Here is a 16,876-nt window from a genome sequence, read left to right on the forward strand (position 1 = left end):
GAAAATAGGATGGATGGATGGATCCATGGTGGTGGGTAACCAAAGTTCGGAACGGCCGAACTTAACACTTTTATGTATTAAGAAAATTTTTATTTAATATTATTTTCACACAAAATTTCCATGAAATTTTATCTTATTATCGTGTTTTATTTTCTTCCTTAAAATATGAGTTTTGTGGTTTATTTAATTCTCTATTAAATATGGAAATTCACATCAGCAATTATTTTTTGTATTTAAGAATTTTTAGCATATGAGTGTTAATTGTGCTGATTTTACAGCAAATATAAAATAAGCAAAACATTGAAATAGCTTTATCACGGTAGTATTTGTATACCATAACCATATGAAATATGACTTAATTATATGGCAGGAAATTGCAAACTGTGTAATTCACATTACGCTAAGAAATTTACATTGCTAAGCAATGAAATTTTTTTTAATTGTTTAGTTTTAAGGTATTTTTATAACTAAAAAATTCAAAAGATAAACATGTTCGAAATATGCAAATGGAAATTTGCCCACGAACATTCCATTAAGGAACTGGGGCAAACTTCTCACAAACCAATGAATGCTGTCCGATTCAATTTTAAGCTCAATGATAAGAGACCTCCTTTTATTAGCCGAGTCCGAACGGCATGCCTCAGAGCGACACCTCTTTAGGGAGATGTTTTTATATGGCAAAGTACCTTACAAATGTCGCCAGCATTAGTAGGGGATACCCCCGCTGAAAAATTTTCTGATGTTCCTGCCAGGATTCGAACCCAGACATTCAACGTCATAGGCTGACATGCTAATCTCTGTGCTTCGGTGGCCTCCTATGTTAGAACTATATGGTAGGAAATATGTATATTGATTTTTGGCAATTTAATCATGCCCGTCTGTATGTTGAAATAAAATCACACACTCGTAGAAAAAAGTTTGCTAAAAATAGTAAAATAGTCAGCAGACAGTATGCTGAATATTATTAGTTAATTTTGCTGCTATTGTAGCAATAGTTCTGCTAATACAGCAGAAGTATTGCAATTTCCGAGTAGCAGGCTTATCTGTCTGTTGTTTGCTGAAAATTGCTGTTGCTTAAGTATGAAGGCAGTTATATCAGCTTATGCACCGTTTTGGACCATACTTGGCACGTAATGGAACTCCAAGTGCAAAATTTCATCCATCGGATAATAATTGGACCTTCTGGGAGTTCAACAAGTTAAGTCGAAGGACCACTTTATATGGGAGCTATATATTCAAAACTGAATTGATTTGGCCAATTTGCAATCCGCAACGACCCACAGCAATAAGAACAAGTAAAGGCGTGCTAAGTTCGGCCGGGTCGAATCTTATATACCCTCCACCATTTGTCTAGTTCTTTTCCCGGTATCTCTTTTTAGGTCAACAAAGAATTAAAGAAAATAATTGTTATGCAATTGGTGTTTTATCAAGTTATGGTCCGATCCAGACCACAATCGAATTGAATGTTCGAGATTATGGTAGATGTCAAACAAGTAAAAGCGTGCTAAGTTCAGCCAGGACGAATCTTTTATACTCTCCATCATGAATCGCATTTGTCGAGCTCTTGCCACGGTATCTCTTTTTAGGCAAACAAAGGATAAAAGAAAATAATTGCTATGTTATTGGAACAATATCAAGTTATGGTTCATTTCGGACCATAATTGAACTGAATATTGGAGACCATAGTAGAAGTCATTGTGTAAAATGTCAACCAAATCTAGTAGGAATTGCGCATTTTAGGGGGCTGAAGAAGTAAAATAGGGAGATCAGTTTATAGGGGAGCTGTATTAGGCTATAAACCGATTCATGCCATATTCGACACGTATGTTAAATGTCATGAGAGAAGCCGTTGCACAAAATTTCATCCAAATCGGATAAAACTTGAGCTCTCTAGTGGCTCAAGAAGCCAAGATTCCATATCGCTTTATATGGCAGCTATATCATATATGGACCGATTTGAACTGTTCTTAGCACAGTTGTTGAAAGTTATAACAAAACACTTCATGCAAAATTTCAGCCAAATCTGATAATAATTGCGTCCTCTAGTGCCTCAAGAAGTCAAGATCACAGATCTAGCTATATCAAAAGGTGGACCGATATACCAACCGACCTACACTAATAGAAAGTATTTGTGTAAAATTTCAAGCTTTACTCCTTCGAAAGTAAGCGTGCTTTCGAAAGACAGACGGACGGATGGACGGACGGACAGACGGACGGACATGACTAGTTCGACTTAAAATATCATGACGATCAAGAATATATATACTTTATGGGGTTTTAGACGAATATTTCGAGGAGTTACAAACACAATGACGAAATTAGTATACCCCCATCCTATGGTGGAGCGTAAAAAATGCAAATTTTACCCATGAATATTCCACTAAGGAACAGGGGCAAATTTCTCACATATCAATGAGTGCAGTCCGATTCAATTTTAGGCTCAATGATAAGGGGCTTCCTTTTTATAGCCAAGTCCGAACGGCGTGTCGCAGTGCGACACCTCTTTGGAGAGAAGTTTTACATGGCATAGTACATCACAAATGTTGCCAGCATTAGGAGGGGAAAACCACCGCTGAAAATTACTTCTGATGGTCTCGCCAGGATTCGAAGCCAGGCGTTTAGCGTAATAGGCACATGCTACCTCTGCGCTACGGTGGCCTATCTTAATATAGCCCCCATATAGACCGATCCTCCGATTTAGGGTCTTAGGCCCATGAAAGCCAGATTTATTATCCGATTTTGCTGATATTTGGGACAGTGAGTTGTCTAAGGCCCTTCGGCATCCTTCTTCAATTTGACCCAAATCGGTTCAGATTTGGATATAGCTGCCATATAGACCGATACAGGGTTTTGGGGCCATAAAAGGCGCATTTATGTACGATGTCACCGAAATTTAGGACGGTGAGTTGTGTTAGGCCCTTCAATATTCTTCTTCAATTTGGACCAGATCGCTCCAGATTTGGATATATGGATTGCCCAAAAAGTAATTGTGGATTTTTTAAAAGAAAGTAAATGCATTTTTAATAAAACTTACAATGAACTTTAATCAAGTATAATTTTTTACACTTTTTTTCTAAAGCAAGCTAAAAGTAGCAGCTGATAACTGACAGAAGAAAGAATGCAATTACAGAGTCACAAGCTGTGAAAAAAATTTGTCAACGCCGACTATATTAAAAATCCGGAATTACTTTTTGGGCAACCAATAACTGCCATAGAGACCGATCTCTCGATTTAAGGTCTTGGGCCCATAAAAGGCGCATTTATTGTCCGATTTCGCCGAAATTTGGGACAGTGAGTTGTCTTAGGCCCTTCGACATCCTTCCAGATCGGTTCAGATTTGGATATTGCTGCCATATAGACCGATCTATCGATATAGGGTTTTGGGCCCATAAAAGGCGCATTTATTGTCCGTTGTCGCCGAAATTTGGGATAGTGAGTTGTGTTAGGCATCCCGACATCTTCCGCAATATGGCCTAGATCGGTCCAGATTTGGATATAGATGCCATATAGACTGATCTCTCGATTTAAGGTTTTGGGCCCATAAAAGGAGCATTTGTTATCCGATGTAGCCAAAATTTGGGACATTGAGTTAGGTTAGGCCCCTCGACATCTTCCTGCAATATGGCCTAGATCGGTCCAGATTTGGATATAGCTGCCATTTAGTCCGATCTATCGATACAGGGTTTTGGGGCCATTAAAGGCGCATTTATTGTCCGTTGTCGCCGAAATTTGGGATAGTGAGTTGTGTTAGGCATCCCGACATCTTCCGCAATATGGCCTAGATCGGTCCAGATTTGGATATAGATGCCATATAGACTGATCTCTCGATTTAAGGTTTTGGGCCCATAAAAAGCGCATTTATTTTCCGATTTCGCCGAAATTTGGAACAGTTAGTTGCGTTAGGTTCTTCAACAATATTCCGCAATTTGGCTAAGATCGGTTCAGATTTGGATGTAGCTGCCATATAGACCGATCTCTCCATTTAAGGTTTTGGGCCCACAAATTATCCGTTTACCCGACATTTGGGACAGTGAGTTGTTTTAGGCCCTTCGTCAGCCCTCTTTTATTTGGCCCAGATCGATTCAGATTTTGATATATTGTATATAAACCGATCTCATGAATTAAAGCCTTGGCCCCCTAAAAAGCACATTTGTAATCCGATTTTGCTGAAACTTTAAACAGTGACTTATGTTAGGCTTTTCGACATCCGTGTTGTTTATGGTTCAGATCGGTCTTTATTTGGATATGGCTACCAAAACGACCAATATTTGGTTTTACAAAATTGAACAATGACTTGTACTTAATAGGCCACTCAATATCCACATCGATAGTCCAAATCGGACCATATTTCGAGGAAGCTGCTATGGGGGCATAAATTATGCATTTTTCCCCGGATTATAACGAAAGGTGGTTTACATATATACCCGATTTTATTAAAATGCTCAATTTCATTAAAGATCACTTCTGTAACTACTGCAACCATATGGCTGGCTTCATGTTCGTTTTTTACCGCTGAATGTCCATGTTTTTCGGGATAACTTTTTTGGAACACTACATAAATATCAATGATAAAATATCATTTTTATTAAAATGTTACAACAAGTAATGAGGGAATATTCAACTAAATGAAATCAGCAGGTTGTTTTGCTTTCAAATCTATTATCTATAAAAAGTAATCGCCGAAAAATATAGCGAAACCCGAATATAGTACCAACCTATAGTTTTAAAATAATCAAATCAGTCGGCGGCAAAAATCGATTTTTCGACTTTTCGATTATTTCGACTTTTTTCTACAAAAACTGAACTGACCTCCATATTTCTAAGATATTTTTTCTTGCAGACTAGTGTAATTTAATTAAAAACAAAAACAAACGAAAACAAAAACATTTAAATGCAGAGGCCCGTCACATTGAAATAAGTTAAACGCCGAAGGCATCTCCATTGATACCATAATAAAACCCGTATCTCAGTGTATGCATATTTTAAACAGTATTAGCGTAATAATGAATAAAATATGATAAATTAATTCAAGTGGCTTCAAGAGTTTTATCTACTCATTTCAAACGTTTATTGTTTTTGCAAAACAATCATCAAAAAAAAAAATAATAATAACACTTTTTATTATATTTTCATACAACCCTGGTAACTTCTATTGTGAACAGACTACGATAGGCCAATGCACAATGGAGTGACACTAAACAGACTAAAATAAACAAGTAAACCCCGACTACCTACACCGAAAAAAATATTTTCCTTATTTTAAAGATTCGAGCCAAAGATTGGCAAATTGGATTTGAAGATGATCAATTTTCCATTTTTTTTATACCCAGCTCCGAAGGATGGGGATATATTCATTTTGTCATTCCGTTTGCAACACATCGAAATATCCATTTCCGACCCTATACAGTATATATATATTCTAGATCAGCGTAAAAATCTAAGACGATCTAGCCATGTCCGTCCATCTGTCTATAGAAATCGCGCTACAGTCTTTAATAATAGAGACATTGAGCTGAAACTCTGCACAGATCCATCTTTTGTCCATAAGCAGGTTGAGTTAGAAGATGGGATGTATCGGACTATATCTTGATATAGCCCCTATATAGACCGATCCGCCGATTAAGAGTCTTAGGTCCAAACAGGCCACATTCATTATCCAATTTTGCTGAAATTTGGGACAATGAGTTGTGTTAGGCCAGTCGACATACTTCTTCAATTTGACTCAGATCGGTCCAGATTTGGATATAGCTGCCATAGACCGATTTATCGATTTAAGGTCTTAGCCCTATAAAAGCCACATTTACCATCCGATTTTGCTGAAATTTAGGACAGTGAGTTGTGTTAGGCCCTTCGACATCTTTCTTCAATTTGGCCCAGATCGGTTCAGATTTGGATCTTGGTCTTGGGCCCATAAAAGGCGCATTTATTGTCCCATGGCTGCCACATAGACCGATCTCAAGCCTTAAGGTTTTGGGCCCATAAAATGCTCATTTATTGTCCTATGTCGTCGAAATTTGGGACAGTGAGTTAAGTTAGGTTAGGTTAGATTGAAAAGAGGGTGCAGATATTAATCCGCCCCATGCCACTATGGACAAACACCTAAGCCAGCAATCGGCTTGTTGTGCGCTCTAAAAACTATAAAGTAACCTCTACAAAGAAAATTTAAGTTGGGAATTTCGTGCTACTTACATTATCCTTAATTGTTTTCAATACCACATCCACGTCTTCACCTAAGTACCAGAATCTGTAGGACGCGAAAGCCGGGCAATGACAAAAGAAATGCTCCAACGTCTCATGCTATCACGTGCTGCACCGATTTTTCATAAGTGAGCTCATAGTCCTATGTGTGCCGTTACGATACCAATAGCTATACTGACCTCCTTCTTGCTTCCTTTCAGTAATAGCCTAGTCTTCTCACGATTTGGATCGCCCCATAGAATCTTCACCGTCCTACCGACCGTTTCGCTGTTCCACAATGTTGCATGCGCATTCTCCCTTAACTAGGACTGCGTCGACCCGAAAGGCTTCGTTTATTGACGTTTATTGATGACAGTCCTCTGGCCTTCACCGCCAAACTGACGATATTAATTCGGAAGTTGAGCCAAAATCTAGATTTAAAACAAGCAAAAGCGTGCTAAGTTCGCCCGGGCCGAATCTTATATACCCTCCACCATGGATCACTCAAGAAATAAAATAGGGAGATCGGTTTATAGGGGAGCTGCATCAGGCTATAGACCGATTCAGAACATAATTGACACTTATATTGAAGGTCATGAGGGAAGTCGTTGCACAAAATCTCAGCCAAATCGGATGATAATTGCGACCTCAAGAGTCTTAAGAGGTCAAGATCCCAGATCGGTTTATATGGTAGCTATTGGGTTGCCCAAAAAGTAATTGCGGATTTTTCATATAGTCGGCGTTGACAAATTTTTTCACAGTTTGTGACTCTGTAATTGCATTCTTTCTTCTGTCAGTTATCAGCTATTACTTTTAGAAAAAAAGTGTAAAAAAAATATATTTGATTAAAGTTCATTCTAAGTTTTATTAAAAATGCATTTACTTTTTTAAAAAAATCCGCAATTACTTTTTGGGCAACCAATATATCAGGTTATGGACCAATTAAAGCAATATTTGGCACAATTGTTAGAATTCATAACAAAACACTTCTTTCAATGTTTCAGCCAAGTCGGATAAGAATTGCGCCCTCTAGTGGCTCAAGAAGTTAAGATTCAAGATCGGTTTATATGGCAGCTATATCAGGTTATTGACCGATTTGAACCACGGTTAACACAGTCGTTGGAAATCATAACAAAATACCTCATACAAAATTTCAGCCAAATCGGATAAAAATTGCTTCCTCTAGTGACTCAAGAAGTCAAGATCCAAGTTCGGTTTATATGGCAGTATTTCACGTTACGGACCGATTTCAACCATACTTAGCATATATGTTGGAAGTCATAACAAAAAACATCATGCGAAATTTCATCCAAATCGAATAGGAATTGTGCCCTCTAGAGGCTCAAGAATACAAGACCCCATATCGGTTTCTATGACAGCTATATAAGGTTATATACCGATTTGAACCACACTTATCATAACAAATCATAACAAAACAACTCATGCAAAAGTTCAGTCAAATTTTATAAAAACTGCGCCATCTAGTGACTCTAGAAGTCAAGATCAAAGATCGGTTTATATGGCAGCTACATAAAAACATGGACCCAATAAGGCACATTTACAATCCCAACCGACCTACACTAATAAAAAGTATTCTCGCAAGCGGCTAGCTTTACTCCTTCGAAAGTTAGTGTGCTTTCGACAGACAGACGGACGGACCGACGGACATGGCTAGATCGACTTGAAATGTCACGATCAAGAACATATATACTTTATGGGGTCTCAGAGGGATATTTCGAGGAGTTACAAACAGAATGACGAAATCTAGATTAAATAAAACTCATGCCACTGTGATGCCCTTAAACAAAATCAAATATTACAGCTGGGAGATTTTGTTAGCAAAATGACCAGTTAGATTAGCTCGGGAATTGTACGGAATAAATGTCGTAATAATGTCTACAATCTAAACAGGTCAATGGAAATTCTCCAGAATTTATAGAAAAAAATAATGTTAAGAAAAGACAACAATTCAATGGAAACTTTACAGCGAAAACAAAGTAAACTAGTTTTAATGTTATTGTTTTTACATATTGCGGGAATACTTGAAGAATATTAAATAGAAAACACATACCTTAATTGTATTAAGAAGTGGCAACATAGTATTGACTATGTCAAGTTATGTATTGATTGTTTAAATGATGTAACCTGAGATTCGCTTTCGCTTTCTTTTGCCGTTTTTGGCATACTTTATTAGAAGTTATAAAAGGTAATGCCTGAACATAATCTTGGACATATACAAAGTGATTTTTCTTAGTTGTGCCTTATTTGCCATGCTACATCACAATAACATGATGATACAATGAACTCTAGTGTTTTGGTTGATGGTTTTGCCAAAACCTACTTAACCGCCCTCGCAGACTAATGGATTGATTGTGTTATTGCTTTTTTTTTGACTTTGCTTTTGTTTTATTTTGTCTTCTATTTGTTTTTTTGGCATAATCATAGCAACAGTGTTTTCAAAAATGAATAAAGTCAGTAACCTCCATTATAGGATGGGGTATACCAACATAATATGACCTCCAGTTATGATTTTGTTGCAGTACATAGCAGAGCTGGCGAAATATCGATGGCACTATCGATGGTATCGATATTTTATTTTTTGTGTGAATATCGATTGATATTATCGACAAAGTTAAAATTTTTGCAAAAATAAGCGATCCGACACTGAATGTATCCTATAAGACACATTGACCTCATAGAGGGTGGCGCAATTTTCATACGATTGTCATAAAATTCTGTACAATGATTTCTCTCATGTCTTTCAACTGACTTACTGAATTTAGTTTTATTCGGTTTGTGCATATACGTAGCTTCTATATAAATCGATCTCCCGAATTTAACGTCTTATTATACCCACCACCACATGATGGTCCGTCTGTCGAAATCACGACAGAGGTCGAACGCGAAAAGCTAGCCGCTTGAAATTTTGCTCAGATACTTAATATTGATGTAGGTCGATGGGGATTGCAAATGGGTCATATCGGTTCAGATATAGATATAGCTCCCATATAAACCCATCTTCCGATTTGACTCCTTAATCCCTTACAAGCCGCAATTTTTGTCCGATTGGGCTGAAATTTTGCACATAGTATTTTGCTATGACTTCAAACAACTGATAAAACGATTTGGCTGAAATTTCGTATGTAGTGTTCTGTAATATTGGTTGCTCAAAAAGTAATTGCGGATTTTTCATATAGTCGGCGTTGACAAATTTTTTCACAGCTTGTGACTCTGTAATTGCATTCTTTCTTCTGTCAGTTAACAGCTGTTACTTTTAGCTTGCTTTAGAAAAAATGTGTAAAAAAGTATATTTGATTAAAGTTCATTCTAAGTTTTATTAAAAATGCATTTACTTCCTTTTAAAAAATCCGCAATTACTTTTTGGGCAACCCAATAACTTCCAACAACTATTCCAAGTACGGCCAAAATCGGTCTATAACCTGATATAGCTTTCATGTAAAGCGATCTCTCGATCATCCTTGTTCGGTTCCTAGAAGCTTTAATTTTTGCTGGTTTGACAGAAGTTTGGCATGTAGAATAAAGTTAATTTATTTTGTATAAATTTTTAACAGAATTCATGGTGGTGGGTTCCCAATATTCGTCCCGGCCGAAATTAGCACGCTTTTACTTGTTTTCATTTGAAACTAGCCGAACCGGGCCCGCTCAGCTGCGCCTTCTTTAATTCTCTAATATCTTTTGAGGGTGGGGACTTTTCGCCCTGAATACGGATATCGAATTCGTGCCATTGTAGCCTATGTCATTGAACGAGTTCGAATCCTGGCGAGAACATCGGACAAAGCGGTGTTTATCCCCTCTTAATGTTGACGACATTTGTGAGGTACAATGCCATGCATGGTCATTTAAAAAATGTTCCCCAAAGATGTGTCGCACTGCGGGACACCGTTCGGACTCGGCTATAAAAAAGGTCCCTTATCATTGAGTTTAAACTTGAATCGGAAAGCACTCATTGATGTGTGAGAATTTGCCGCTTCTCACTTCCTGGTGGTAATGTTCTTCCTTAGAGTAATGTTCTCATTGGGGGAGGGATGGCACCTCAGACATTTCGACTCAAATATGGATATCAAAACGTGCTTCATTTCCAAATCACTTTAATTTGAGCCCCAAATTGCCATGGCTGGTAAATATGAACCGTTTGGAGGATGTTTTGTGGCTGGGGCGGCCTTAGGCACTTTGCACTGAAAATAGATATCAAATTTGTTTTTCAGTTCAGTTTAGGGGGTGCTTTAGGGCGTGCCTCAAAACACATGGCTCCAAAATTTTAAATCAAATTCGTTTTCTACTCTCAAATACCTTTCATTTTAGTCCCATATTGTCATAATGGGTCAAGTAACCCATTTGGCGTATCTTTTGGAAGGAAAAGCACCACCTAGACTTGAACGCAAATTTTAATGTCATATTCGTAATCTACTTCCTAATACCTTTTATTTGAGTCTCATATAGCCATGGTCGGCTATTATGCCCATTTGGGTTTATTTGGGGGTGGGCTAGTTCCCATTACTTGGACCTAATGTTTTATGCCGTATTTGTAATCTACTGCCTAATTTAAGAAAATCAATTCAACCAAGTATTATATAGTCATAATGGGTCTAATGGCGTTTTTGAGGCTTGGCGTGATCCCCTTTATAAGAAGATAAAGGTGATGGGATATTAACCATAGTGTATTGATATTTTCGATATTATAACGCCTTTTTTCTTGTTTTTGTATGTCCAGACACATTCACACCGATTTCTTATAGAAAATTTTTCGCTGTGAAGTTTTCAGCTTCGGTGCTTTAAAAATATTTCTTGTATACGTTTGTTGTTGTTTCTTATAATGTAAAATTGCAAATTTTGCCCATGAACATTCCACTAAGGAACAGGGGCAAACTTCTCACATATCAATGAGTGCAGTCCGATTCAAGTTTAAACTCAATGATAGGGGGCCTCCTTTTTATAGCCGAGACCGAACGGCGTGCCGCAGTGCGACACCTCTTTGGAGAGAGGGTTAACATGGCATAGTATCTCACAAATGTTGTCAGCATTAGGAGGGGAAAACCACCGCTGAAAATTTCTTCTGATGGTCTCGCCAGGATTCGATCCCAGGCGTTCAGCGTCATAGGCGGAAATGCTAACCTCTACGCTACGGTATTATTCTGTAATGAAGGATCTAAGAAAAGACATGGTGTTTTGAAAAATATTCTTAAAAACTTTTGTTTTTTATACACAATGTGCTTATATCTGGTTTAAACTGTATATACAAATAATGGTCCAAATAGGTCCATAATCTGATACAGGAGAGATCATCTGATTTTACACCTTGACCCTGTAGAAAGCGGAATTCTTATCCTATTTTTCTGAAATTATGCACGACGACACTCCTATGACTTCAAAAATCTATATTAGGTATGCACAAATCTATCCATAACATAATATAGCTTTCATATAAACTGATTTTCCAATTTAAAATCTTGAGCCTCTATAGAGGGAAATTTTAATCTGATGTAGCAGGAATATCCCTTGATGAGTCTTCTTATGATCTCCAACATCTATGGTCCAAATCGGTCCATAGCCAAATAAAGCTCCCGATTTTACTTCTGCTTCCGACCATTCTCTGATTGCGCACAAAGATTTTTCCAACGACTGCCAGCATATAAAGCAACAACAAAATATTGAGTGCACTATCTGTCAAAATCAGTGATTAGTGCAACTCAGATTTTGTGTACGTAACTAGTTCACGCCATTTTTCGTTGTTTGCGTGTGTTATGGTTCTTAACTATAATACACACACACATACACAACCAAAACTTCTTGACAGATAGTGCACTACGCGTGAAAAAAATTTACTCAGCTGTTTACGGTACACTACCTGGTAATTATGTCATGATATAAAGTAATTTTGTTTTTTTTTTCGAATCGGTTATTAACTGAATATTGCTCCCATATAAGCCGATCTCTTGGTTTTAATTTTTGAGTCTCTAGAGGGCGCACTTTTTCTTAGATTTGGAAGGAATTTTGGAAGATGACTTATGGGCTCCCATATAAACCGATCTCTAAATTTCACTTCATGGGAATTTCTTATTATGACCTTCTATTATCCTTTTTTTGGTTTCTTCTTAGAAAAAGAAACTTTGGCAAATGCTATCCATATACAAGATTAGACTCCGGTAGTAACGCGTTTTTCTATTTTATTTCATTTCATAGCTTTAACTTTATTTTTAATACCCTTTGTTGTAGTTTTGTAAACACTGTGCTATTGCTGTCACCTTAACTTTTAGTTGGCTGGCATCCCAAATTAACTCATTTTCTACGTCATCCCAATATTGGCTGAGAGTAATGTAATGCTGTAAAATTTTAAACGATCCCGTCTTTACTTTCATTTGGGACGTTTCACATTCGTGGTGTACCAAAAATTGGACAAATCACTGAATGGATGGTTGGTTACGTTTTGACGTAAACAGAGGCAGTAGAGCCAGTCTGTTGGCTGTAACCGAACTTGAGCGTCCAACGTATAGTTTTCTTGTTACACACCATCGCCATATCAAACTCAGTTTCAATTACAAACTCAGTTGGTTTTGAGTAGGACATATAAAAGACGTTAGCGTTTGAAAATTAGTTTTTATTTGATCGCACAACGCGAAACGGCTTATATCGTAGACGGGGATCATTGTAAGCGAAACGCATGCGCAAGTGATTAAAAGTGGAAAAATAAAAAGAAAATAAAATATTCCAACTACTCGGTTCCGGGAATTTTTTTTAAAGCCAGAGTGTTAACACAAAAGAAGAAGAAAATTGCAATTGTTTGATTGTTTCAAGTTATTAATACAGTTGTGACCATGGAAATGGATTCAAATATTCAAAATTTTTTCCGAAATAAAAATGTGTTCCTGACTGGCGGCACTGGATTTCTGGGGAAAGGTGTGTGTTTAAGAATTTTTAAATTGACAGTTCACTAAAGTGGGTTAAATATAAACAAAGATTTATCAAAAACAGGAAATGCTTTAAGAAATGTAAAAAATTTTAGATTTTATAATTACACTTTAACTGAATGACGTAAAATCCAGAAATCAACAATTTAAGATTTAGATAATCACAAGCAAGCTTGAAAACAATTTAGCATTTTTATTGTGGAAAAAATTAAATAATAACGCCCAGCCATGATGGCTACAATACTACCTATCCATTAAGTAATAATTAATGATGAGAAAATTAATGTTAACTCTTCGTGTATAATGCTACTAAAAAAACAATTCCTGATACCTCACATCAAAGTTGGAACAACAAAAGAAAAAATCAGATTATCGAATTGATACAAAATATCAAAAGTGATTAATTATTAAGACGTTTACAACTACAACTGACAATTGACAGAGATCTTTAAAAAGTTATTTCCCCTTCGACCAAATCGAAACAAATCAATCATGTACCTGTAAAGAGGTTTGACAAATTAAAGACTTGTGTGAAAGTGTTTTAATTCAATGGTATCAACTAAAAGTTGACCAAATAACAAGAAAAACGCATTAAGTTCGGCCGGGCCGAACTTTGGCTACCCACCACCTAGGGTATATATGAAAACCCCCTTCCGTCACAATCCGGTGAAAAGTGGATAAGTTATGCACTCAAATTTGACACGGATATTGAATGGTCTAATAACAATAAGTCACTGTTAATTTTTGTAGAACAAAATTTTGGTCTATTTGGCAGCTATATTCAAATATAAACCGATCTGAACCATATAGGACACTGAACCATGTCGAAAACCCTAACAGAAGTCACAGGGTTAAATTTCAACGAAATCAGATAGTAAATGCGCTTTTTATAGGGCCAAGATTTCAAATCTGGACCGATCTGGACCAAATTAAACAATTATATAGTCTTATCTGGCTCATATTTGGGTCGGATGTTGAGAGGCTTAAAACTCATTATTTCAAATTTCAATGAAATCGGGTAATAAATAAAGCTTTATTGAACTTCAGACCCTTATTCGGGAGATCGGTCTATATGACAGCTATATCTAAATACAGTCCGATCTTTACCATATTTGGGTTAGATGGTGGGTGGCTTAAAATAACTCACTGATTCAAATTTCAGAGAAATTCGTCAATAAATTCAGCTTTTATGGGTTCCAGAGAAATTCAGAGAAATCGGGTAATAAGTAAAGCTTTTATGGGCTTCAGACCCTTTATCGGGAGATCGGTCTATACGGCAGCTGTATCCAAATATAGTCCGATCTGAACCATATTAAGGTCACATGTCGGCAGACTTAGAATAACTCACTGTTTGAAATTTTAGCGAAATCGGGTAATAAATAAAGCATTTATGGGCTTCAGACCCTTTATCGGCAGATCGGTCCATATGGCAGCTATATCCAATTATAGTCCGATTTAAACCATCTTTATCGGATGTCGGAAGACCTAAAATAATTCACTGTTTCAAATTTCAGCGAAATCGGGCAATAAATGCAGCTTTTGTGGGCCTTAGACCCTTAACCGGCAGATTGGTTTTTATTGCATCTATATCCAAATATAGTCCGATCTAAACCATATTTGGGCCAGATTTCTGGAGGCCTATAACTACTAGTTTTAAATTTCAGCGAAATCGGATAAAAACCACTAAGGAAGGCAAAAGTCGGGCGGTGGTGCCGACTATATAATACCCTACACCTACCCTATAAGTACTGTAATAACTACGGTTGAAAAATTACAACATATGTTCAAATTACCCAAAATCTGACGAACATATAGCAAACTTCTCAGATAAAGTGGAAGTCGTCGAGGAAAGCATGGTGCAAAATTTTGGCAAGATTGTTCAAACAATGCGCTTGCAGCGGCTCTTGCGGTGAAAATCTGGCGATATACATATATGACAGCTATATCTAAATCTGCGCCGATTTCTATGAAATTCGCCAGTAATATCGAGAGTCATAAGAAAATCCTTCCTGCCGAATTTTGAGAGAATTGGTAAACTAAAGACCATTTGATTGCAATATTACTGCAAATCGGAAGAACATATAAATGGGAGCTATATGTAAATCTGAACCGATCGTCGAAGAAAGCGTTGTACGAAGTTTTGGGAAGATTGGTCAATAAAGAAAGCGTTGTACGAAGTTTTGGGAAGATTGGTCAATAAATGCGCTTGCAGTGGCTCTAGGAATAAAAATCGGGCGATATACATATATGAGAGCTATATCTAAATTTGAACCGATTTCCATGAAATTCACCAGTAATGTGGAGAGTCAAGAGAAAATCCTTCCAAATTTCAAGAGAATCGTTTAACAAATGACCATTTTATTGCAATATTACTGCATATCGGAAGAACATATATATGGGAGCTATATCCAAATTTGAACCGATTTCCATGAAATTCACCAGTAATGTCGGGAGTCATAAGAAAATCCTTCCTGCCAAATGACCATTTTATTGCAGTATTACTGTAAATCGGACGAACATATATTTGAGAGCTATATCTAAATCTGAATTGATTTTTTCCAATTTCAATAGGCTTAGTCTCTAGGCCGAAAAACATGCCCATATCAAATTTGAAGACGATCGGATGAAAACTGCGACCTATACTTTGTACACAAATTAACATGGACAGACGGACAGACAGACGGACGGACGGACAGACAGACAGACGGACATAGCTAAATCAAATCAGAAAGTGATTCTGAGTCGATCGGTATACTTATCAATGGGTCTATCTCTCTTCATTGTGGGCGTTAAACATCACCCAAAGAAATGCACTAAGTTATAATACCCTGTACCACAGTAGTGGTGTAGGGTATAATAAAGCATTTATGGGCATTAGACCATTTACTGGTAGATAGATCTATATAGCAGCTTTTTATATCCAAATATGGTCTAATTTGGCTCGTTCAAGAACTTAACCAGCGTGCGTCAAAAAGACGTATCTGTGCCAAAGTTTAGATTAATTTCTCAATTTTTGAAGGCTGTAGATATAGTTAAATAGTCTTAGAATTTTACAACAATCCGAAATATATGTACTTTGTAGGGTCGGAAATTGATATTTCGATGTGTTGCAAACTGATTGACTGAATGAATATACCCCCTATCTTATGGTGGTGGGTATAAAGATAAAGGCGGATAAGGCTCGGCTGGATCGAATATTATGGCTTGCATTTTTCAAGTTCATTCCGAGGTTACCCTTTACCATAAGATAATATAATAAAAGGTCAAATCATGGATTCTTTATATTTTTGGATAATATTGGATAATAATTGTATACATGCTCTAGAAGTCGAAATGTGAGAACAGTTTTAATGCATTTGATCAGGTAATGGGCTGATTCGGCAATACATCGTATATTCGTTATATTTGCAGGTTATAGCAAAACTCGTTATGCAAATTTTTGGCTAGATCGAATAAAAATTGTGCCCCCAAGATGCTCAAGAAGTAAAATCAAAATCGATTTACAGCGGTCAAAAAAAGTATTCATCATTCAATGTTTTTTTTTTAATAAGTCTACAAAAGACAATTGGAATAAAAACATATTAAACTAATGATGCAGTAGTGCTTGTGTGATATATATGTACACAATTTCATTGTTTTTAAAGAAAAAAATAGTATTTATTGGAACAAAAAGGGCCATTTTACAGCTGAACACAAAAAATTAAACAAAAAAAGTATTCATCATTGCAAAAAAACAAAAAAATAATTAACATAATTTAAAAAAATTAATACTT

General features: G+C 36.6%; 2 protein-coding genes across 2 annotated transcripts in view; one reads left to right on the forward strand and one right to left on the reverse strand.

Annotated features, from left to right (window-relative positions):
• LOC131994658 (suppressor of lurcher protein 1) overlaps positions 1-16,876 on the reverse strand; it is a 394,762-nt gene that overhangs the window by 329,428 nt on the left and 48,458 nt on the right. The gene's annotated exons all lie outside the window — the stretch shown is intronic.
• The window catches only part of LOC106083125 (fatty acyl-CoA reductase wat), a 41,096-nt gene continuing 36,989 nt past the window's right edge, over positions 12,770-16,876 (forward strand). Inside the window, exon 1 of the mRNA XM_013245978.2 lies at positions 12,770-13,092. Coding sequence (XP_013101432.1) covers positions 13,011-13,092 — 82 coding nt within the window. The 5' untranslated portion in view covers positions 12,770-13,010. The remainder of the gene's footprint in view (positions 13,093-16,876) is intronic.

Source organism: Stomoxys calcitrans, chromosome 2 (genome assembly GCF_963082655.1).
Source record: "Stomoxys calcitrans chromosome 2, idStoCalc2.1, whole genome shotgun sequence".
Taxonomy (NCBI): Eukaryota; Metazoa; Arthropoda; class Insecta; order Diptera; family Muscidae; genus Stomoxys; species Stomoxys calcitrans.